This window comes from Chenopodium album, chromosome 6 (genome assembly GCF_948465745.1).
Source record: "Chenopodium album chromosome 6, dcCheAlbu1.1, whole genome shotgun sequence".
NCBI classification, from domain to species: domain Eukaryota; kingdom Viridiplantae; phylum Streptophyta; class Magnoliopsida; order Caryophyllales; family Amaranthaceae; genus Chenopodium; species Chenopodium album.
Window position 1 is genome coordinate 17,368,995 of NC_137839.1, and position 23,917 is coordinate 17,392,911.

Here is a 23,917-nt window from a genome sequence, read left to right on the forward strand (position 1 = left end):
AAGAATATCATGGTTACTAGATAGGTCATGGGTTATTTAGTCTGGGGTACAGTTACTCGGTCGGTTAGGAGTTACTCGGTCAAGGGTTACCTGATCAGTGTTTTAATATGTGTAAGTCGGCCACACGGTGTGGCCAGCTACGCAGAAAATGCATTATTCATAATTATATATATGCATTTTATATATATGCATTATTCATAATTAGTGCAACTTTGAAATATTTTATACATCACAAATAATACCCCAAAGTTGCACATAATATTTAACGGAGGTAGTATATATTGTTGTTCAACGTTACGCATGTTAAAAACTATGAACAAGTTCTGTGACAAATACTAAAGAATTGAGGGAATACTATGTCTATATGTACTTCCAAGCTAAACTATCACTCTATCAGTAGCTACACTAATATGTCTAAGTCCTCTCAGGAATCAGGATCTATTCATTTACAGATTTCTGAAATTTGAAATTTTATGATAGTTAGCAACCTAATGAGAGCTTTACCAAGAAAATTCAACATATAGACCGTTCATGAAAATCATTTTAAAAAAAAAAAAGTAATATTTCAATGATATCTATTGTAAGTAATTTCTTATTATATTGAAAAAGGCTACCATTGCAATCAAAACCAGCATTTTACTTTCAATTGTTAGTTGTTTAATGGAAAATTTGTCTGGAAGATTATTAGCTTGTGCCTAAGTAAAAGACTTCGTTTATATCATTTATGTGGTCGAACTGTTAAAAATTTGCTCATAATTTGTGGTCTATACATTACAAATCGGAGTACAAGCATCAAAATATACCAATACAAAAAAGGCTGAAAAGATGAGACGCGAGTATAGAAGAGCCTCCACAACAATCAACATTTTTCAGTACAATACTACATAGCATAAACATCAATGTAAAGTCTCAGCAGAATGAAGTTCTACAGAGACACTGAATTTCCTATACCAAGCAGACAAAAGAAGCAAATTGAGAGCACATACTACATAGCATAAACATCAATGTATGATACACTAATACCTTACATAATGGATCAGTAACCTTAATTAACATATACTCTGAATTAAGCTTTGTTACACCAATGATAAGTCTTGGCAAAGAATAACCTTTCATCAATCACGTCTACTGTGTCTAATTTCATAATGGTCGAAACTATCTGTGAGCACAAAATTTTCAGTTTTTTTACAGCAGATAAATTTTAAGGGCTTTAATTTGCTCTTAAGTCAAAACAAAAATAGGGCTAAAGCTCAAACTTTGAAGAAGCAAATTGACTCATTAGAATAGCCATATCCATTCCTTGTACCATGGTGTGCACGACAACATCGTAGGGGCAATCCTTCGAAAAACCAGCCTTTCCAGATTTCTGCGCTTTCTTGATGCATCTCTTGAACTTTTCATGGCATTTTATATTTGTCATACCTGAAAATTTTGATTACTACTTGTTAGCAATCTTACTAGCCACTATTACACTCATCAAGCCCGCGCATTCCCCTCCCCGACTACGAGTAGTAAAGACATGGGAAAAATAAGATGATACTATAACCAACCCCCTTATTCACCAAATAAGATCACACTGCTTCCCCAAACACCAGTAAAAAGAAGATAAAGGACTAGACTACAACTAGTGTTTTACTAAAGGTGATAGAATTGAATGGCTAATTTGACTAAAATTATACAACTTGGAGAGCAAATAAACAAGATACTTTAAAAATCACGCACAGTGTTATTGATTTAATTCACATTTCTCATTTCATAGATTTGGAAACACATAATTCAAGTTAATTCACAGAAAACCTCTTCTTTAAATAATCAACAAGATATATAACTTCAAAGATGTTTAGCTGTGCAATGACTTTTTCTTTTTAATAATTGCTAATAGAACATAAACTGATTCAATAACTCTGATAGCTTCTTAATATGAATACAGATGTTAATGGAGGACAAATGAATTCAGATTTCAAGGACAGTATAATTGATTTATTGTTTTTATTTTTGCGTTACCATTTTTTGTAATGATTGATAATTGGGTTTCCACATCCCCCCATATAGTAAGTTTTACACTTTTACATTTCCTCCTTGCAACATAGAGATAGGATTTCTATGAACACAATAATGACCTTTAGCTGTGGGATACTGGGATTCAATTATTTGAACTTCATTTTGTTCTGTTGATACTCTTGATGGTCATTGTTCTTATCTATATTCATATAAGTATGATGTATCACAAATGCAGTGGATTGATCATGAAGTCATTTCAAAAGATTGTTTTGGCCTCATGTCGACATACATAAAATTACATTCCCCAAAGTCCTACACCATGTCATGACTCTCATGAGATCTAGCGAGAATGTAATAACTGCTTTAAAGTAAAAGTTTGCTACACCAATGCTACTATACTCTCTAGAACTAAGCCAGCTAACAGTCAACACCTAAAAAATTTGCATTTCCTTCATTTCAACACAACTTCAATACAACTCCAGTGTCCCTAACGATGTACTCTTAAAGTGTCCCATATTGACCTTTTGCAATATACACTACTCCACAAGTCCACATGTTGCTAACTAAACATAAGAGAAAAGAGTCATGAGAGTTCTTGTTACATGTTATAATTCATTACTGCTTTTCGTGGCCATTCATTCTCACTTGAGGCATGCAGATGTTACCAATTTATCCACTCTTGTATGAGCTTAATTGTCCAATTATATTCATTTCTCAATGGCATAAAGTTAATCTTTTCAATTTTATAATTCTACAAACGTATAGAAATTTTGGATAAGTATAAGATGAACGTACTTCACATTTGTTGATTTAAAAATGGTTCACACCCACAACCACATTTTTAACATATTTAGTCCTTTAACCAAGCATCTATTCCAAAGCGAGAACAAACATCATTTTGCAACCCTACAATTACATTGTTGTTCACTAGTTAAAATGCACAATTTGTCAAAAAAAAAGCACCATGTCACGAGGTCTAGAAAGAAAGTACGCTGCTTTGGAGTAAAATGTATCTACAATGGTATTAACTATCTAGAACTATCTAGTACTCCGTAATTGATCACACACAAAAACTACATTTTCTTCTTTTCATCACACCAACTTCACCCCAAATCTCTATAGTAAAACTACACACCTTAAATAACTCCATCAATTCCTTTTAAAGGGTACTCCCTCCGTCCCTAAATTAGATTCCTACTTCTCTCTATTGTGTGAGGAATAAATTGTAGAAATAGGAATGTAATATAGGAACGGAGGGGGTATATTCTATTCACCCAATTTCATAATTTGAACTTAGCTTAATTATAATTTAAACTAGGTGTCCTCAATTAACCATTATTGAGAAGAAAATCTATTTGTTCTATTCAAATGCTACATCAACTATTTTTTGCCACAATATGGAAATCCACCCAATAAAATAGACCCTAATCACGCCAATTTGATTAAGCAATTACCTTTTAATCATGTAAAATTTCAACAGATAAATCCCACCAAAATCATCCAAACAACAAACTTAAAACTACTAATGGCGAAAGAAAATCAAAACATGAAAGAATTACCATGCTTGTCAACACAATCGTCATGAATTTGACAGCAAGCATCAACATCATCGCAAGGCTTTTCTCCTGGACATCCACTATACCCTACTCCGCAGTATTTTCCATACTTTATTCCAACATCTATATTTCAAATTTCCCAATAACAAAATTAGCCCAAAAATAAAAGATTTTGTGGTCAAGATTTTAAAATATAATCAAATTGAGAAGTGGGTTTGATGCATACTATCACAATTCAAAGCAATACATCTTTTGCTACATTGGATCTGCAAAAATAATCGTACCAAAAAAAATTAATTGAAATTCTAATTTAAATTATGGAATACGGAATATTTAAGGCTTGTTAACTATGAATAAAAATTAAACATTAATAACACCAATCGACGCGTAATAATGGATGGAAATCTGGGGTACCTTAGAATTGTTAGCGGCGGAATCGGCGGCGACGATGAGAAGAGAGAAAAGGAGGAAGAGAGTGAATGTTTGCTTAGATATGACATTTTCATGGAGTATTTTTTCCCGCATTTTCACGTTTGGCTTAGTTTTCGATACGCCAATAGCCAAGTAAGCCAACGAGTATTGGGTCTGTTTCCAAACCAACTTTGTACAAGACTAGAAGAAGGTGTGAAATTGCAATCCACACTTGGTATTTGGTCAACGGAGTTGTGCTTCTAAGTGGTATTTGGTTTCATTAAAATAAAATAGCAATAATTAATAGAGGGGTTGATTTTAGCTCTTATCACACAATTAAAAAAAAAATAATAATAATCTCACATTTTCGAATTCCCAAAATAATCCCACCTTTGACCCCCATTTTCTCAAGAAGAGCCTTTTAACCCACAACTTATTTAACATATTAACTTTTTTTTTTTTTTTTAAAAAAAATTCAATCTCTCATCTCCCACCTTAGCTACCCACCATAACTACCACCACCCTTCCATGAGCACCACCACATCACCACCTAACCCCACCACCTTCTTTCTCTCTCCTTACCCCGACCACCGCCATCCACCCACAAAACCCCCTTAACACCAACCACCCCAGCCCCCCCGAAGTACCGCCCACAAAATACCACCGCCCACGAACTCCAACCACCAAGAATCCCGACCACCCACGAAATCCAAACCACCCCCGAAATGCCGATCTCACCCACGAAACCCACCAACCCCGAAATCCTGACCAACCCACGAACCCCGGCCACCACAAACTCCCACCACCCGCGAATCCCGACCACCCACAAAACCCAAACCACCCCCGAAATGCCGATCTTACCCACGAAACCAACCAACCCCGAAGTCCCGACCAACCCACCAACCCCGAAATCCCGACCAACCTATGAAACCCAAACCACCCACGAACCTCGATCTCCCACAAACCTCGACCACCCACGAAACCCAAACCACCCCAAAATACCGCCGCCCACAAACCCCAATCACCCACAAACTCCGTTCTCACCCACGAACCTGGGAAAGGGAGGTGGCGAAAGGTGGGGTGGTGAAGTGGTGTCTAATGTGGTGGACGGTGGTGGGGAGTTTTTTTTTTTTAATTTGCAAAAATTAAAATTGTACCAATCAGAAGGTGACACGTGGCAAGTCACCTTCTAAAATAAGTTACCAATTTCAAAAACCGGCAAAAGGTTCATTTTGAGAAGATGGGGGTCAAAGGTGGGATTATTTTGGGAATTCGAAAAGGTAGGATTGTTTTGAACAGAAATGACAAAAGGTGGGATTATTAGTTTCCAATTTTCCAAAAAAAAAAGATTTTAAGAGAGTATGGAGTACTTGATACTCGTAGCACCCAACAACGAATAAGCTTTTAGGAAGTAAATTACCTCTCTAAAGCGGGTCGTAATATTTTAATGCAAAGTAATTTAAAAGGCACTCTGTCCCACAATTGTTCTTCGTCTCTCCTTCCCACTGATGTTGCAAATCTAGATTCCCTCCATAGAAATTTCTTTTTGAGAAAACAAAAACTATATAAAAAAAAATGGTACCCCTCTAATAGCATGGAATAAAGTTTGTAAACCAAAGAACCACGTCGGCATAGGTTTAAGACGAACTCTTCCCTTAAATAAAGCTTTCTTAGCTAAGTTAGGATGGAAGATCCTATCAAGACCCTACTAATCTTTGGGTTAAACTTATAAAAGAGAAATAATTCCATAGCTCCTCATTTTTTTACTATCAATTTCAGCCTAAAGATTCACATTAATGGAAAACCATTCTCGCGTAGAGGGAAATTTTACGCAAAGGCATTCGCTGGAAAATTAGTAAATGGCTAGACAACTGGGTCACAAACAAGAGTCACCTAGAAATCTTGGAGTTACAAGGGCACCAAGTCAACAATAACTTAAGGGTTGCAGACTTTATTCTTCCCTATTCACATTGGAATAAATATAAGCTTTGTTCTTTATTATCAAAATATATTGTATAACAAATCATAGGTATCCCTTAACCTAGCTCTTAAATGATTGACACACCGGTATGGGGCCCTTCGCCTTGAGGGAATTTTTCAGTATAGTTGGCTACATGGATAACACATGATTTAGAGCCAAATGCTGTAAAATGGCTACAACGTTGGATATGAAAACTAGATATCTTGCCTAAACTCCAAATCTTCTTATGGAAAATAATACATAATAGTCTTGAAATTAGAGACACCTTTATAAAAGAAAGATTATTCCCTTCGATCATTGCACCTTTTGTTCTGTCTATCCGGAATCTCATGATCACTTATTTCTTACTTGTGATAGCTAGGGCCAAAGAAATTTGGAACCACACTTTAACCAAAGCTAGTTGTCTGGTGCACTTTCACCCACAGACTTAATAACAACGTTATCTATGCTATAAAAAAAATAACTCCTACCTCCAAAAGTTTATCTTCCTTTTATGGAGTAGCCGGAAAGAACATAAGTCTAATATTTTCAAGAATATGACTTTTGACATCCCTATAACCTTCCACAAGCGCAATTTGCGTTCAAAAAGTGGAATTATCACATTCTCATAGATATCTCTTTAAGCTCGGGGTCTCCAATACAGAGATCCCAAACCCATCATCTTCCTCACCCAAACCACCCCAACACACAATTAGTTTCACGGGGGGCTCCTCCCCTCAACTCTTTCATTCAAACTCAAGTTTGACGGTTCGGTAAAAAATAATTTCAGCACCAGTAGGAGTCATCATTAGAGACAGTGACTGTATACCTATTCAGTGGCGGATCTTGAAACTCTTTCTATCCGGGGCCAAATTTATATAGTATTAATATAAGTATGTAACTATATAAATTCCATAACCAGAATCAAACAAATGACAAAATTACACTAATTGATATAAAACATGACTCAACTTAAATTATTGACATAAAATTGTCCACAATTTTAAATTAATTTGAGAATGGACACTACGGACACCCAATTACAAGAATTTAATAAATATATAAAAAAAGAAGAAGTTAATGATGTTATTAGAATGGTTTTTGATTATCAAATTCGTGTCTTTAATTGTCTTTAGTATATCACTTATATATTAATTCAATGAGTGCTTTTAACTACTCCCTTCGCTTTTTTATTTGCATTAATTCCCTTTTATGGGTGTTTTTTTTTTTTTAAATGCATCACTTTTATATTTGGAAACTTTATACTATATTTTATCATTTCTCTCTTACTTCAAATCTCATTAAATTTTTTATCATTTCTCTCTCTTCATGGTCTCCACTTAAATAATAAAAAATATTTATCCCCTCTTAAATATTTTTTCTTTCATGGTTCCCATATTACTTTCACAATAATAATTTATTTACCCACTCACAATAGTATATTACTCTCCTAAAGTTCCGTGCAATCCCAAGTGATGCAAATAAAAAAAACAGAGGGAGCACCTATCAAGTTAATGTCAATCTGTTTATGATGAAATTTCATATTAATGGTTATAGTTCGATCTTAGTTCATGAGTGTAAATCTTACGGAGTAGAGTTGTGTAAATAACATTTGTCATACTATAAAAAATGAGAAACACAATGTCACAATATCATTATCTAGCTTGCCAAAGTAAGACTTGTAGACTGTAGGCCTTTTAATAATTAGAAATCATCAATTAAAACTCTAAGAAATTTATATTTTAAATATGCACATTCAAATTGATTTATAAAATACAAAATAATTTTTTATGTCCTTATTAAAGCTTAGTGTTGTCACGTATCTTCTATTCTTCTCCTCTTTGATAGCTTAGTTTAAGTTTAGCAAATATTTATACAAAAAAAAAAATGGTCAACTCAAAATTTTTTCACCTATAAGCCTCACAAAAGGTCCACCTCTGTACCTATTACAACACAAGCTTTCAACCTTGGAACTACCAAAGTCTTTGTAGCTAAAGTTTTTGGTCTCCACAAGGGAATCATTCACGCCCTTCGACAAGGAATAGAAAATCTTCAAATTGAGGGGGGAAACCCCTAGTTGTTAGCGTAGTGAATGGTATTTGGTCGACCTCGTGGCAGATTGATCACAACATAGCAACTTTCAAGATCCTACTTCGCGGATTCCCCCATTGGGAAATTTGGCATGTCTCAGAGAAGCAAATAGAGTAGCATATTGGATTGCAAATGTTGGACATCTTGTCACCGATAAAATGAATATTTCTTTATGTACCTTTTTTGCTTTGTACTTAATTCTCACCTCATATGCTTTAGGATTGCCCTCGTGAGGGGGCCCTAATTCTTTTCTTTTTTTATTACATTACAAAAAAAATAATAATTACTATAATTTTTTATAAATCATTCTTAGGCCATGTTCACTTTACCTTAAAAAAAAAATTATGTCCTTTATTAAGTAAAAAAATAATTTCAGTTTAGTAAAAAAAAATTCAATTCAATAAAAATAAGTTTAGTTCAATAGAGATAAATTCTATTCAATAAAATTCAATTCTTTTAAAAGAAGAAATATAATAGAAAATTAGTAAAATAATTTCAGTTTAGAAAAAGTAATTTATTAGATAAAAATAATTTAAGTTGAGCAAAAAGAATTTCAGTTCAACAAAAAATAAGGTGAAGTGACTGAGCATAATTTAAGGTATTTTTATAAGGAATTTTATGTAGTGAAATTGACTATTTTAGAAAAGGCAAAATCTAACGAACGTCCCGGATCCGTTGGATAAGAAAATTAAAAGTAGAAATATTAACTTGAAATATAACATTAATTACACCGATTGATGCGTGATTTGACATGCATTCCTAATACTATTTTTGGATTTGTTTGATTGGGTTATCTAATGCTTCAATGGTGTTCGTTAGCAAGATCCTTTTAAAAATTATAGGTACTTAAATTTGTATTAATATGTACTTTCCAAATAGAAATTTTCATACATTTTTAAACTACAAGGATAAAGATATCTATATTATTATTAAAACCCAAGGTAAGGAGTGTTGTAACGCCATGTGTCATTTTTACGTTTTATTGCACTACATCATATTCCAAGATTGCCACATAATCGAAGTGTAATATTTAGTGTTCTTGAAAAACTCTTCATTGGTTTAACCTCCAAGTATTAATGTTAATTGATTGAAAAACTTTTCATATGTATAACCACTACTCTATTTAAATTTATTTTTAATAATTGCACAATAATATAATTTGATTGAAAGGTTTTTCATATATGTGTAACCCCCAATTTAAATTCCCCTTGAAATCCTTCGTAATTGCACAATAATATAATTTGTAAGAAATTAATCATCACTCCATTTTTTGTGCATTAATTCATAAAATTGTAGTTATAGAGTACGAGCAATAATTAATACGAAGTAGTATATATTGACATCAAAATTATAAATATTTGATTTATTATTTGTTCTATATTAAGCAAAAAAAAAATTATAGTCAAACCAACTAGCTCACACAAACAACTAACTACGTACTTAAGATAACTAACTACGTACTTAAGATCTCATCTTTAAAAACACACACACACACACTATTTGAGCTCTAGGTGTCAAACAAGGCCATAGTATAGTTTCATTAAATTACTAAATTTATAATACACCGGGGCATCACCCGGGCCAATAACTAGTTCAATGATAAATATGAAGAGATAGGAAAGGCGTCATGTCACAACACTGCAATGTCATACACAAGACAATCAACCAATAATTCAATCCAACTAACCCAAATTGTCACACAACCATATTACCAAAATAAAACCAGCAACAGTACACTAACAAAATTAAACCAGCAATAATAGGAAGAAATAATAGCAAACAACACATACAAATTATACGTGAAAAACCACTTCGATATGAAGAATAAAAACCATTGATCGTTTGAGAAGTCCACTCTATGCTTCTCTTATTGATATGGTAGGAAAAGAACTCCAAATCAATCTACAAAAGGAATCACAACCCACCAACAATCACCTAACTATAAGTGATAAAAAAAAAGGAAAAATTGAAAAGAATAATCCCACCTTTTGCCCATCTGCTCAAAATAATCCCACCTTTGCGTATTCCATAAATAATCCCACCTTTATACCCTATCTTCTCAAAATGAGCCTTTTACCGGTTTATAAAATTAGTAACCTGTTTTAGAAGGTGACTTGACACTTGTCACCTTCTAATTGGTCCTATTTTAAAATAATTTGAAAAAAAAATAAACAAAGCAATAAAAAATAAAAAAAACTCAGCTCCCAGCCCGACCACCCCCTTCATCCCTGGACTGAAGCGGCCCGCCACCGCTGAAACAACCAGGTATTTTTTTTTTTTTTATTCTTTTTATTTTTTAAATCTCTCCTTCAAACCTCCCACCTCCCCCACTCCTTCAATGGAAAATCCCCATGACCACCACCACCAAACCTCCGTACTACCATTACACCCACCATATCTCACCTCGAACTCCCAACCTTACCCCCACAAAACACCTTCTCTCTCTTCTTCCCCAACCCTTGAGCCGCCCTTGCCTGAACAACTACCACCGTCCTTGCCCCAGCCCCACCCCGCCGGTCTAAACCAAGCCCACCACCTGAACGACCACCCGCATCTTGCCCTTAACTTGATAATTATTGTTGTTCATGGTTAATTTATTACCCCTACATTTAATTTATTTTTGTTGATTGTGAAATAGGGTAGATGTGAAATTTTTTTTGGGTATTTGAAAAAAGTGAGGTTTTTATTGTTTAATTTAAGTTTGTAATTGAATAATTCTGGGTTTTGTGTGTTAGAATGTTGGGCAAAAGCTGCAATAATCTTCTTTGCTTGAATGTTCCATTAATTAAAATGATGACGGGGGTTGGTGGAGTACGCATCAAAAGGGGAAGCGGCAGGGAGGTGAGCACTGAGCAGGGAGCTAGGCAGGGTAATGTGATAGAGTGGTGTCGTGACGAGCTCGTAGCCGTGGTGGGGAACCAGGGAGGGAAGGGGGAGGAGAGAAGATTGTTTGGGTGGAGGTCAAGTGGTGCCGTGGTGGTGTGGGTGGAGGTCTGTGGTAAAAGGGGGTGGGGATAGGAATTAGAATTTTGGGATCGGAGGAGGTCAGGTGGTGGTATGGAGGTGGTTATGGTGGTTGACATGGATGGAGCCATGAGGGGGTGAGGTGAGGAAGAGGGATTAGAGGAAAATAAAAAAGAAATTAAAAAAAAAAAAAAAACCAAACCTATTTTGCAGGTTGAAGGTAAAAAGGTTCATTTTGAGAATATAAGGTACAAAGGTGGGATTATTTCTGAAATTCGCAAAGGTGGAATTATTTTGAGCAGATGAGCGAAAGATGGGATTATTCTTTTCAATTTTTCCTAAAGAAAAAAATAGAGAACAAAGGTGTAGAATTCACTCAAAAATAGCAGGTTTGTCCAATAGCAATTCTAACCAGACTAGAGCTCAATAAGACAATATGTGCTCACCAAAAAAAAAAAAAAAGACCGTCTAGAATGAAGCTCTTAACTTTTGGAACAAGCTAGTAAAATTCAACATGATTCAACGGTGGAATTTTCGATAATAACAAATAATTTTCTGAAAGTTGTCCTGAAAAAATATGAGAGTGGTTGCACTTCTATAAGCCTTCTTTGCTTTTATTTATTTATTTTTATTATTTTTTGCTTGGTGCAAACGAGAGCCAAGCACGAGTTTGCTCTCTTTTTTTGTGTGTTAGTTGCTGATTTCCTCACACTCACTAGAGTCACTACCCTTATTTTCATCTACGGGGTTCTCCATTAAGGTTTACAAAATAAGCCACCAAGTCAACTCCCAAATTGAACTTATTCAAACAAGTAAAATATCATAACATCACGCCAGAAAAAGGACCAAAACAAAATACACCCAAATACAAAAAAATAGATATAATCTTATCGATTTATTTCTGAATAAAATTAATTTAATATAAGGAAATTTTGTCTAGAACTACCCTAAAGATAGGGTCATTTGTGAACAACTACCCAATTTTTTTTTTATTTGTTTAGAACTACCCACAAGTTACAAAACGTTTGGGTAACACTACCCATTAACGTTTTCCGTCCAATTAAGATGTTATTGAGTCCACTTTTTCCATTTAATTAACTCTCCTAATTACCTTCTCTCTTCTCCCTACTTAACTTCCTCTCCATTCTCACTCAATAATCCAAAAGATTATACTCAATCAATTGGACACAAATTCTCAATTATCAAGTAATGTTTCACACTTTCCTTTTAATTCATTGTTTATTGTATTTGTATACAAGTTTTAATTGAACGCAATTAACATAATTAGGGTGTAAATTAGGGATTCAGATTAGGGTTTATGGGTTCAAATAAATTTGGGAGTTTTGATTTCTAGGATTTAGGGGTTTAATTGAGTTCTAGGTTTCACTTATTTTGACTTTGAGATTGAATTCAATTGCACTTTAATTACTAATTGGCCATTGCAGTTGGTAGAATGTCTAATTGGCCATTGTAATTGATATGATCTCTAAATTTGGGGGTTTTAATTTCTAGGGTTTAGGGGAAGTTAATTAGGGAAGAGGGAGAAGGTAATTAGGGGAGGTTAATTAGGGAAGAGGGAGAAGGTAAGTAGGGGAAGTTAATTAGGGAAGAGAGAGAAGGTAATTAGGGAAGTTAATTAAGTGGGAAAAGTGAAAAAGTGGACCCATTAACGTTTTTTTTGGACGGAAAACGTTAATGGGTAATGTTATCCAAACTTTTCTTAACTTCTAGGTAGTTCTAACAAATACAAAAAAAACGGGTAGTTGTTCACAAATAACCATATCTTTAAGGTAGTTATTGACTTAAAAAATTCAACCAAACATAGCTATAGTGTAAAGTACGAGCTTGGATCCGAGTGACAAACTCACCTTTACATTGCACATTAAGTTAATCTTGGTTTACTTGGAAAATCAATCCTTCATCCTTTCCCCAAAAAATACGTGTGTTCACAACATTTCACAAATAGACCTGGTTATTGGGCGGGTCGGGTCAGGGTCGGTTGCGGGTTAGGGTCAAAGAGGGTCACATTTTATAGGGTCAATATAGAGTCGGGCCAATGCGGGTCGCGGGTCGATAATGGGCGGGCCTGCAAAATATCAATTAAAATAAATATTGGACAAAGCCATTATTAATTACATATGAATACAAATTCATCTATATAATTATTTTTACATTATGTATTTTCTTTATCAACTAAATTGGAAAAACATGTTGGCCCTATATTGACTCTACCCAATAAGGGCCCCGTCCATTAATAGTCCTGTCTATTAAAAGCCCTATAAGCTTGGCCCTGACCCTATTATCATTGGACTACCCTGTCCAATAACCACCTCTATTCACAAAAGGTCAAACAAATTGGTAATTTGGTAGAAAGAAGAACAAAAGAAACTCCTAAATTCCGTTGTTAATATTTTATTTGACCACAACAAAAGAAAATTCTTTTTTTTGTGGGACACCGCGTAATTAAAAAGGACACCGCGTAATTTATTTAAAAGTCTCTTCCAACCGTATATACTTTCGTCTCATCTTCTTCCCCAATTAATAAAATAAATCCCTAATTAAAATTCACTATTTCATTCATTCTTCGATTCCTTATCCTACGACTCTTCGAATCTCGCTTTTCGATTGATTCAGTATCTATAAATTTATCACATAAACCCTAATTTTCTGATAAATCTCAGTTTATAATTATGTTGCATAGAGGATTTAAACCCGCGAAATGGTAAGCTTTGATCATTGATTTTTGATTGATTTTTTTGTTTTTTTTTGGTTTTGAATATGAATTTTGAGTTGATTATTACTGAATTGTTTATTTGTTGGTGAATTTTGATTGAATTTTTTCAGTAAAACGGCATTGAATCTTGCAAAGTCGCGGATAAAATTGATGAAGAATAGAAAGGATATACAATTGAAGCAATTGAGGAGAGAAGTAGCTCAATTGCTTGATTCTGGACAGGATCAAACTGCCCGAATTCGAGTATGGTTATCGATTTCTTCATCTTTAATTTCAATTATTCTGTTGAATCATGTAGTTTTGAGGTTGTGTGCAGTAACTTAATGCTAAATTTGGAGTATAAATAATTTTACGATTTGGATATTATTTGGTTTTTTATTCGTTTTGTTCATAGTGAGATTTGATGTGATTAAGTTTGTTGTTCACTGATTGATTCTTTGATGGTTAACTGGATTTTTAGGTGGCCTGTCTAAAAGAAATGTAATTAGTCTTTAATGTACTAGAAATGGTCACTATTAGTGATTTAGTAAAGTCTGATTGAATTGACTTGATTATTTGATCTAAATCCATTCATAACATTGACATGAAAAATTTACTCAATCTATTCCCAATAACAATGTATATGTCGAATCCTGATCATCTCTGCTGTGAGGTTATCTGATCTTGAATGGTTTACTTAAGTTTCAGTCTAAAACATATGATAATAGTTACATTTGTGTTCTTGAAATGTTTCAGGTTGGTTAATTACTCATCAATTAATCCTTGAGTGTAAACTAGTTATTGGCCCGAGCTATATACTTTGGCCTTGTTTGTCACTGAGAGTTTTAGTAGTCTCTCTCTCTTTTTTAGATGAGAGCTTATTAAGTAGTTAGTTGTTTGTATAAGCTGATTTGACTATAAGAATAATTATTTGCATTAATATACGTAGTATATAGGATAAATGATAAATAAAATTTTTATAATTTTGATGTTAGTATATATTGCTCCGTACTAAATATTACTTTTTGACAACAAATTTATGAATTAATGCACAAAAAAAAGTAATAGTTAATTTCTGAAGAATTATATTATTGTGAAATTATTAAGAAGTTATATTCCAAGGGAAATTTAAATACTTCATAGCATGGATATATATGAAGAGTTTCAATAAAAATAACCATTAATACATGAAGGTTAGACCAATGAAGAGTTTTTCAAGAAGACTAAACATTACTACAATTCGATTATGTGGCAATTTTGAATTATGACGTGGCGGAATACCACAAAGAAAAGTGACACGTGGTGATATGACACTCTTTGCCTTTGAGTTTTAATAATATAGATATAAATAGATAAATATAAATAAAAGGGTATTTTCTTCATTTTTGAGTAATTTTTGTATATTTAATTTGGTTTCATACATTCTTTGTATTCAAGTAGATAGTGGACTAGTGGTAGGAGAAGAAGCCTTTGAAGTCTAGGTCCAGGGATCAAGCAGTGGTACCACCCCTCTCTTTCTCTCTTCTCTAAAAAGTAGAATAGTTTAAAGTTATGTAAGAAAGTACACTTTTAGAGGCATTATTTGTGTATGTTCTTCATTTTTCCTTTAAAATGGTGGATAGATTTGGTGTTTATATCAGTAATATTTATAGTTTAGCTGCCTGATGGAGCTCTGATTGCTTACATATTCATATGATGATTTTGTGATTCCATTTTTCTTGTTCATTTATTTTAATGATTTTTTATTTCAGGTTGAGCATGTGATAAGGGAAGAGAAGATGATTGCTGCGTATGAAATGATTGAGATATACTGTGAGCTTGTCGTTGCGCGGTTGCCAATCATCGAGTCTCAAAAGTATGTATCATAAAAAATTTGGCTATTTTATAGTTTCATGTGTGTTGCTCTAACTTATTTTCTTTAGGCAACGTCTTCTATCTCTTCATGATACTTGAGGACTCTTGCTCCAAACAACATTTATTGTCTTTGGTGGTTAACCATTTTTTTTAGTGTTATCCTTGCGAACCTCTTTGTATGTATCATGCAACAAGTTCTTTAGTTTGTCTGTTAATTAAATATCACGCAACAAGTTCTTTAGATAGTTTTTTTTATTAATATCGAGGAATCTTGCTGTAGTCTTTTCATTAAACTTGAGTAATCTTGCTGTAAACACCTTTGCTTATGGTCATATTGAACCTTTTTTTTGTTTGATAGATTTTTTCTGGTGAACATCCTATGTATGTATCATGTAAGAAATAGCCATTGCTATGTGGAGGCTTTTTTATACTGTAATTTCATTTGTATTTGAATTGTTAGCATTTATGATTTATGAACCAGTACTTAATTTTATCCTGTTTACTTATTGTTTGAAAAATACAGCAAAAATGTGCTTTACGCTGTTCTTAAAATGAAGTGTCTAATGTAGAGCACTGAGATTCTTGAAATTGGATGTACCACATAAATGCTGTGCCAAAGAATGCTCACTGATGGCACTGAAAACCATTTTTAGAGGCTACAAAAAGTAATTAAGTGTGTGTGCTCGCACGCGCGTGTGTGCGGGTGTGTGCGTGTGTCAATCTTATGGTATAACTCATAAGCTTTATCCAGAACTAGGTACTTTTCCAAAAAGCAGTAGTGCTGTAATGTGGGCTTCCATCTTTTAAATGTATCAAGCTTTGGGGCATTTGCTGTAATTGGGCTGTACTTGCTCTTCTTTATTTTCTTTTTTCTGTGTGTCAATGGCTGTAAGTGTAAGAATTATTTCAAATAATTTTCTAATGTAGACAGACCTAGAGACTTCCTGTTGCACCTGAAAAAAAAAATAAAAATCCTCTTGTTTATATTTTAATGAATGATGTCATTACTTTGTCTCATGTTGTGATTGGGATGGCCGGATGGATTATCTATGGTTATGGATGCCATGTGCCAATGATAGTATCTTGATATTTGTTATTGAAAAGGGATTTATGTCTAAAGAGAGCAGGAAGTCACTATCCAGTCTTGTGCTGAATAGCAATTCTTTGGCTTGTCTTTTGAGGAGTTTGGAATTGATACCTATCCATAACAAAGCCATTTGACGTATAAATGAAGTAAATGATTTTCATACTTATTGAGCACAATTTTTACAGTTTCTTGAATCTGTATTCATGAACTAGCTTCTGTTGGAATATTAGTCTTTAATCAACAAGGCTTGTGGAAAATTTCTTTTGGCCAATATTGGAATGTTATAGTAATGATAGTAAAATTTTGTACTTTAAATGTTTGTAATGAGTGGCTCATTTTAGCAAAAGATCAACTTAAACATTAAAAAAAAGACGACAATGTGACATCAAAATTGGCTAAAAGTTTAGGCATATTGGATTAATTTTGAGACCTTTTAGCGGGGTTGCCTTTTCTCTTAAGAAACTTATGCTATGGGTTACGAGTAGAAAGATTGGAATGCAAATTCTAATTTAATGAATTGCTGACAAAGAACATAATGTTATTTATATTTTAAAAATAAAATTATTTGAAGATGCTTATTAATTTATTAGTTTAATAATATCTTCCTGACCCTTTTATGACATTGTATAGTGTAGAGTAGGCTTAATGAATGTAATATATTTCTATTTGTCTAGCAATTTGGCTTTTTTCAAATTAATTTCCCTATGGTCTTTAAAGGATACTCTGTATATAATTCCTTGACATGAACAACTCTCCTATCCCTCTTTATATAAAAAGGGAGAAAGATGTATTTACCCACACCATCCTCTATAAATGTCTTTTTTTTTTGGGGTGTCGTATAAAAGTGTTCGCTTTCCACGATGAGCCTATGACTCCTGATTTGCTCAACTTCCCTTATTACCATTTCCTTATCTCAAAAATGGTTATTGACTTGCACATGTTTTAAATGATTCATAGCAGACGCATAGCTAGAAAGTTAGAAAAGTCAATATAATTTATTTATTTCCACTTTTGTGACAATTGCAAAGTTTCATTCTTATTGGCAGACAAGTAATTGGTTAGTTGTGATCTTATATGTGATTGCTATGACATACAAAATTAGAGATTTCTTCGATCTATGGTGTTATGACTTGTTATGTGCTGATATCTCTGGCCCTTTTACAGGAATTGCCCTCTTGACTTGAAAGAAGCTATTGCAAGTTTAATATTTGCAGCTCCAAGGTGTGGAGACATAGTTGAGCTGCAGGATGTTCGCAAGCATTTCACCGCAAAATATGGTAAAGAGTTTGCTACTGCTGCTGCTGAGGTCCGCCCAGCATGTGGAGTAAGCAGAACTGTGAGTTTTCTCAGGATGTACAATTATAATGTGATCGTATTCTGTCAGACAAATAACTTCTTTCATATTACACTTTTGAAGGCAAATTGTTTTTCATATCCCTTGATCTTACATAGATTACCACTTTGTATCAGCTGGTTGAAAAATTATCTGTGAATGCCCCTGATGGTCAGACGAAATTGAAACTCCTTACTGCTATTGCAGAAGAACATAACATTAAATGGGAACCAAATTGGTTCAAAGATGAAGATCCAGTGCCTTCTGTTGACATTCCGGTAAGACTTAATAAGGTTATATACTTATATAGCCCCGATATTTTACTGAACTCCCTTCGTTCTGTAGTGTTCATGGGGCTTCCTCTTTGGAATGCACCAAATATTACCCTGGATTTTCAAGACTTTTTTTTTAATCTGCACCCATCTTAATTGCATATTGCTGAACAGTAAACAACAATAACTATTTTATAATGTAGGGGTAATTATCTATAATCTTCTATAACCATTTCTAAAACAAAAGCAGCTGACATCATCTTACTTCAAAATCTGACACTTGTTAATTTATCTTTCACTCTTACCCCCTCCAAAAACTGCATTACAATTTGCAATACACCTTTTTAAAATTAGCTTTATTATAATCATAATTAATTACCAAAGTTTAATCTTACTCCCTAAAATTAATTACTAGAGATTTACTACTACTCATAATTAATTATTATAGTTTCTACTCCCTAAATATATTATTTTTCTTTGATATTGGTTTTATATTCCAAAATTGAAAATTATTGGAGTTGATATATGATTACTCCTATTCCTAATGATCTTAACTAAAAACTTGCCATTAATTAGCCACACAATTGTATTAAGTTTTCACTTCTTAGCTACATAATATAGATTTTTTTGTTAAAATTATGTAAATAAATTAAACAACTTTTTTTTCCATGCATCGCAAGGGGCTTACCTAGTTACAGTAACAATGCAGTCATTCTGTTTTAAAAATTTACTGCTTCAAGGTTGAAATTATTATGTAAAATTCTCTCAAGCTATATTAAAAGTTAAAGAATTTTAAAGTGCGAATATATCACTTCTATTTTCATACTATGATTAAGCTTTTCCCTTTTTCATAAATTAGTGGTTACTGTTTGTAAACAACAAATGTAGTGAATTGAATGAAGATTGTAAATAGTAGAAACGTTGGGAATATTTTTCAACAGTATGTCCCATGTATTGCTGGAAATTCCCTAAGGTTGGTTTCCTGACCAAACTTTTATGCAGAAGGTAGCAGTTGCACAATCTATGGAGGGCAGTAAAATACAAATGCAACCCCTAAACTATGAGCTTGCTGACGACCTTGAGGAAAATCATCCTCGTGATAAAGTAAGACCAGGGACTTCTTCTCAAAGCATGGCTCATACACGTAGCGATTCAGTTCCTCCATCTTCCATTCCTCATTCTGATCCTAGACCTTCAGGTGACTAAATTTACTTCTTGATGTTTGTATTGTAGTTTAAATGCTGTGCTACTAACATGTGTCATTGACATGCTATAAATTTTTATGTTTGCAGAGAGCTCCTCTGAGAAGAAGAAATTCAGTCAGTCATCTGGAACTGCTGAAAGTACTTTTGGGACTGGCAGGCAAAATTGGAACATGGAATTCAAGGATGCAACTGCTGCTGCTCATGCTGCTGCTGAATCTGCAGAAATGGCAAGCTACGCTGCTAGGGCTGCTGCAGAACTTGCTAGACGTAGCAATGTTATGAGTGATGACCACCATCACAGTGCTGGCAGTGGGCTGCAACAGAATCATGTGCACAGAAATTCAACCAGTGGTTCATTTAATCAGAAGAGTCCAAGAATGCTGGACCAAGAAGATTCATATAGGCAAGGTAACATGAAAGTGGGAGGTGATGCCATAAATTTGAACAAAGACTACACTCAATATGGAGGGCAGTATGAGGCCGAAAAACAAGATTTTACCGAGAATAAAAACAGTAGAAGGCATACAAGAGACCCTGAATCTACTCCTATTACCAACAAACCTGAAGACGAGTATGAAATTGAGTCTTCTGAGCACCCTTTTCATGAAGAGACAGTTGAAAGGAAGGATCACTCCAGAAATTTTCAATCTCAGTCCAGTGTTTTTGAAGACGAGTATAGTGTCTTTTCAAATATGAATTACGATAACAAGAAGCATGATTCAGGTGATGGCTACTTAGGTAGTTTCAGTAGGAAAACTGATGACCAAGAAGATTGGCATGCTCGAAGTACTTATACATTTGATGAAGAAGACACAACTTTCAAATCAAATCATAGAGAGGAAAATATATTTGACTCTGGGAATGATGTTTTTGTTGGGATGGACCACAGTACCAGTGGGATGGGTCTTGATGAAAAGGAAATTCATACTAATTCTGAAGTGTTTTTTGATGAATCTGGCTCTGATGATGATGATGATAAAAGTGTTTTGAATCCTATTGAGGAACACAATTTTCGTGCTCCTGCTGAACCTACACGTATAGGTTCCTCTATAAACCAAGACAATCGTTACTTTGAACCTGAACTTTCGGAAAGTTTTAGAAGATCTCCAATATATTCAAAATTAACTGAACCCATGTCTCTTAATTTTGATGATTCTGATGGGGCAAGTTCGGGGAATGAGGAAGAGCTGCAGAAAGATAAATTTGACCCTGGGGTTCCTAGCTATGATAACCAGATGCCTGGTGCAGACCCCCATCTTGAGCTGAGATCATCAAATGTAGAAAAGGGAACCACGGATTGTTCCATGAGCAGTAATCATATGGAGGGAAAACAATATATTGGTTCTTCAGATTCATTGTATGGGAATAGTTCTTCAGCATTGTCAACTGGCTTCAAAAGCCGGTCTGATTATGATGTATCTTATGAAGGTTGGCCTCAGAAATCATTGCAATCCTTGAGACATTCAGAGTCACGGAATCTTGATTCTGAGGTTGAATATGAAACCCAACCTGCCCCTGATGGTGGTATGGGGTTAAACCTAGGATTATTGCCTGGTGGACGTCGAAATAGGTCTCACGGGCACATGCCAAAAGGTAGATTAGCTGATGCTTCATCTCCTTCAAAATCTGCCAACGCATCCCTAAGTAAAACTTTTGGTTCCAGTGAGAGAGCTTCTACTTATGAATCTCAATCATCCTCCAGTCAAATAGACAACAAACAGGTGCCTATGAAAATGAGTGGGCTCCATACAAATTATGATTCATCTAGTGATGATAATGAGATGATAATTACAAGGAAGGATGCAGACAGTGCTGAGGGGGAATATAGAGCAAGAAGTATGATTGATGGAAACACAAGTAAAACTAGTTTGAAAAGTTCACCAAGGTATTTTGATTCTGGTGACAGCAGCTCTGAGGAGGATGCTCCTAAACCTGTTGTGAGCAAAACATTTCTAGGTGCTGGACTATCTCGGAGAACTAAAGCTTCTGCTCCCAGAACTGTTGCCAGGTCTAATGCATCAGATACAGAAAAGACGAGGAGGTCTTCAGGTTCCTATAATACTGAATCATCCAGCTCTAGGATCATCGGCCAATCAAATCGGGATGATGACCAGAAAGTGGCTGCGAAATCATCTGAGGATGTCATAAGTACATCTTCGTCAGTTTCAGAAAAACCAGTAACTCCGAAACGTCCTGATGTTTCTGAGACATCGAATTTCAATGAAAAAGCTCCTTCTAGAGAAAACTCTGCAAAAAATCCCAGCCATGTTCATCCCAAGCTTCCTGATTTTGAGACATTAACTGCGCAGCTGCATTCTTTACGGAGAAATCGCTAAATAGCCATTGAGTGACTTAGAATCATATACTGTACATAGCTATTCAACAGGTATGTATACAATTCATGTTCTAGAGTGTCCTCTCTTGATATTTATACTGTGAAGCAGAACTTCCATATGCATGTTTTATAAGCCACACTTGACCGAATCGACCTTGTAAGTGGTATTTCTTGAGTTATACTAGTTTTGCCAAAAAAAATTACGAATTCTTTGCAGCATCTTTACTTAAGATCGATGATATTTCATTTGTATAGAATACTTCAATACAGGTAAGTGTGAGAGAACATTGTTACATTGGAACAATTTTGTGTAAGTATTCTTTGTGCTGTTTTATTACCTTCATTCTCAATAATAGACCGCATTTGATTTTGGTCTTTTTACGTCTCTACTTTTAATTATTAATTAATCTAGTCTATAATTAGATATTTTTATAAGCTAAGGGTTTCTGGAGAGCCTGTTTTTTTTTTTTTTTTTTGACAAAAGCAAAGGAATCTGGAGAGCCTGTTATGTTCACTTTTCTCATCAGGGAACTTTTTTTTTTTTAGTTAAATCATTAGGGAACTTGCTCGCTTAAATTTTATTACTATTATATCAGAGTAAAATTTAAGATAGAAGAAAGTTTCTAATTGTTTGCCCCATAACATTGTTTTACTTTAGTAAGTTTTGTTTGAGTGAAATTGATGAAAGAGTGGAGTGATGACATAAAGCAATTTTTGTGGGAAAATTTGCCAATTACTACCGCAAGTTAATACTACTTTGTAAATTACTACCGCAAATTAAAAAAGTTGTGAATTAACACCGTAAAAAATTTTAAGATGTTGCGATTACTGCCAAACTCCCATTAAATCCAACTATGACGTCATTATATCACTTTCACCCATGGTTAAAGCTCTTAACTATGGTCAAACATGTATTAAAGCCATTAACCATGACGTCATTATATCCCTAACCCATTTTTTTTGGGGCTGGTTAAAGCCCTTAACCATGGTCAAACATGGGTTAAAGGGATATAATGACGTCATAGTTGAGTTTAATGGGGGTTTGGTAGTAATCGAAACATCTTAAAATTTTTTGCGATAGTAATTCACGACTTTTTTAATTTGCGGTAGTAATTTACGAAGTGGTATTAACTTGCGGTAGTAATTGACAAATTATTCATTTTTGTGAGACTAAAGTTGCGATCTTTTTAGACGTACTTAAAACAAGACGAACAAATATAGGTAGAGAGAGTACTTTAAATTGCCATTTCTGCTCAGGACTTATCTTTCTGCTCCAAGAACATTTACCAGCTATAAATCTATACTACATTAATACCTATTTAAGTCTTAAGATAGAAGAAAATAAGTTACTTAGGTGACGAAATTGGTATCTTTTTTTTTTTGAAGAAAACGAAATTGGTATCTTGTACTCTGAGTTTTTTCACAAACAAACGTCTACTTCAAGCCCGCCACATTTGAAATCAACGCATTATAAAATTGACCTCTAATAAATATCCGTTTTACTCAATAATTTCACACATAGTTTGTATTATTCCAAGATTTAAGAGTAATAAATGGTTGATTTCCGTTTAAGGGACTGTTCTAATTCATTGAGCTGAATTAAACTAAATTAATTGGAGCAGAACTGAATTGAACTAAATATTTATGAGAAAAAGAAATTAGGAAGTGAACTAATTGGAGCTGAAGTGAACTGAAAATAAGCTGATGAGAACAAGTCTAAATGACAATGAAAATACGGACTAATAAATAGTTTTGATACTTGTATTAGAGTAGTGTTCTATTGTTTTTTTTTTATATAATTTTTTTTTAAATTTTTTTTTAGGAAATCTATTTTTTTACTTATCTAAACTTATTTATTTTGTATGAATTCTTTTAAACCTATTAGAACCTTTTTTAGCTGTATATTGATCGAATTTAAGTTGACCTTATCAACTCACATTAATCTATATTATTTTCCCTTAGTTATTTATTTTTTAATAAGTGAAAATAAGGTGAACCGAACATATAAGAGTAATTGCAAATAATTTATGCGACGTTATAAAGTGAACTTGCAAAATGACTGATAGTAGTATTCATTTATTTTGATCGAATGTAAAACGTACAATTTAAGATTTGAATTAAGATTAATCCCAAGT

At 33.9% G+C, this 23,917-nt stretch overlaps 2 protein-coding genes across 4 annotated transcripts; one reads left to right on the forward strand and one right to left on the reverse strand.

Moving 5' to 3' along the window:
• Positions 1 to 885: 885 nt before the first annotated feature.
• LOC145634680 (putative phospholipase A2 homolog 1) lies at positions 886 to 4,218 on the reverse strand. Of its 2 annotated transcripts, none has more exons than XM_081686082.1 (4): positions 3,972 to 4,218; positions 3,790 to 3,823; positions 3,561 to 3,680; positions 886 to 1,422 (listed from the first exon to the last, which is right to left on the reverse strand). In XM_081686082.1, the coding sequence occupies exons 1-4, from the start codon at positions 4,080 to 4,082 to the stop codon at positions 1,244 to 1,246; spliced, it is 444 nt and encodes a 147-aa protein (XP_081542208.1). In that variant the 5' UTR covers positions 4,083 to 4,218; the 3' UTR covers positions 886 to 1,243. The 2 variants fall into 2 exon arrangements, with proteins under 2 accessions (XP_081542208.1, XP_081542207.1); XM_081686081.1 differs by having other exon boundaries at positions 893 to 1,422; positions 3,784 to 3,823; positions 3,972 to 4,216.
• Positions 4,219 to 13,451: 9,233 nt separating this feature from the next.
• LOC145635928 (uncharacterized) lies at positions 13,452 to 22,049 on the forward strand. 2 transcript variants are annotated; one of them, XM_081687302.1, is made up of 7 exons: positions 13,452 to 13,705; positions 13,828 to 13,960; positions 15,448 to 15,551; positions 17,802 to 17,973; positions 18,108 to 18,248; positions 19,245 to 19,440; positions 19,535 to 22,049. In XM_081687302.1, the coding sequence occupies exons 1-7, from the start codon at positions 13,674 to 13,676 to the stop codon at positions 21,781 to 21,783; spliced, it is 3,027 nt and encodes a 1,008-aa protein (XP_081543428.1). In that variant the 5' UTR covers positions 13,452 to 13,673; the 3' UTR covers positions 21,784 to 22,049. The 2 variants fall into 2 exon arrangements, with proteins under 2 accessions (XP_081543428.1, XP_081543429.1); XM_081687303.1 differs by having other exon boundaries at positions 19,248 to 19,440.
• The last annotated feature ends 1,868 nt before the right edge of the window (positions 22,050 to 23,917 follow it).

Bases quoted from the DNA above. Each gene is read 5' to 3' on its own strand.
- LOC145635928 (XM_081687302.1), top strand. From the start codon at position 13,674: ATGTTGCATAGAGGATTTAAACCCGCGAAATG. The intron at 15,552-17,801 runs GTATGTATCATA...GCCCTTTTACAG, and splicing joins CCAATCATCGAGTCTCAAAA to GAATTGCCCTCTTGACTTGA. The intron at 19,441-19,534 runs GTGACTAAATTT...TTATGTTTGCAG, and splicing joins TTCTGATCCTAGACCTTCAG to AGAGCTCCTCTGAGAAGAAG.
- LOC145634680 (XM_081686081.1), bottom strand. From the start codon at position 4,082: ATGCGGGAAAAAATACTCCATGAAAATGTCATATCTAAGCAAACATTC. The intron at 3,824-3,971 runs GTACCCCAGATT...TTATTTTTGCAG, and splicing joins CCGCCGCTAACAATTCTAAG to ATCCAATGTAGCAAAAGATG. The intron at 1,423-3,560 runs GTAATTCTTTCA...CAAAATTTTCAG, and splicing joins CGATTGTGTTGACAAGCATG to GTATGACAAATATAAAATGC.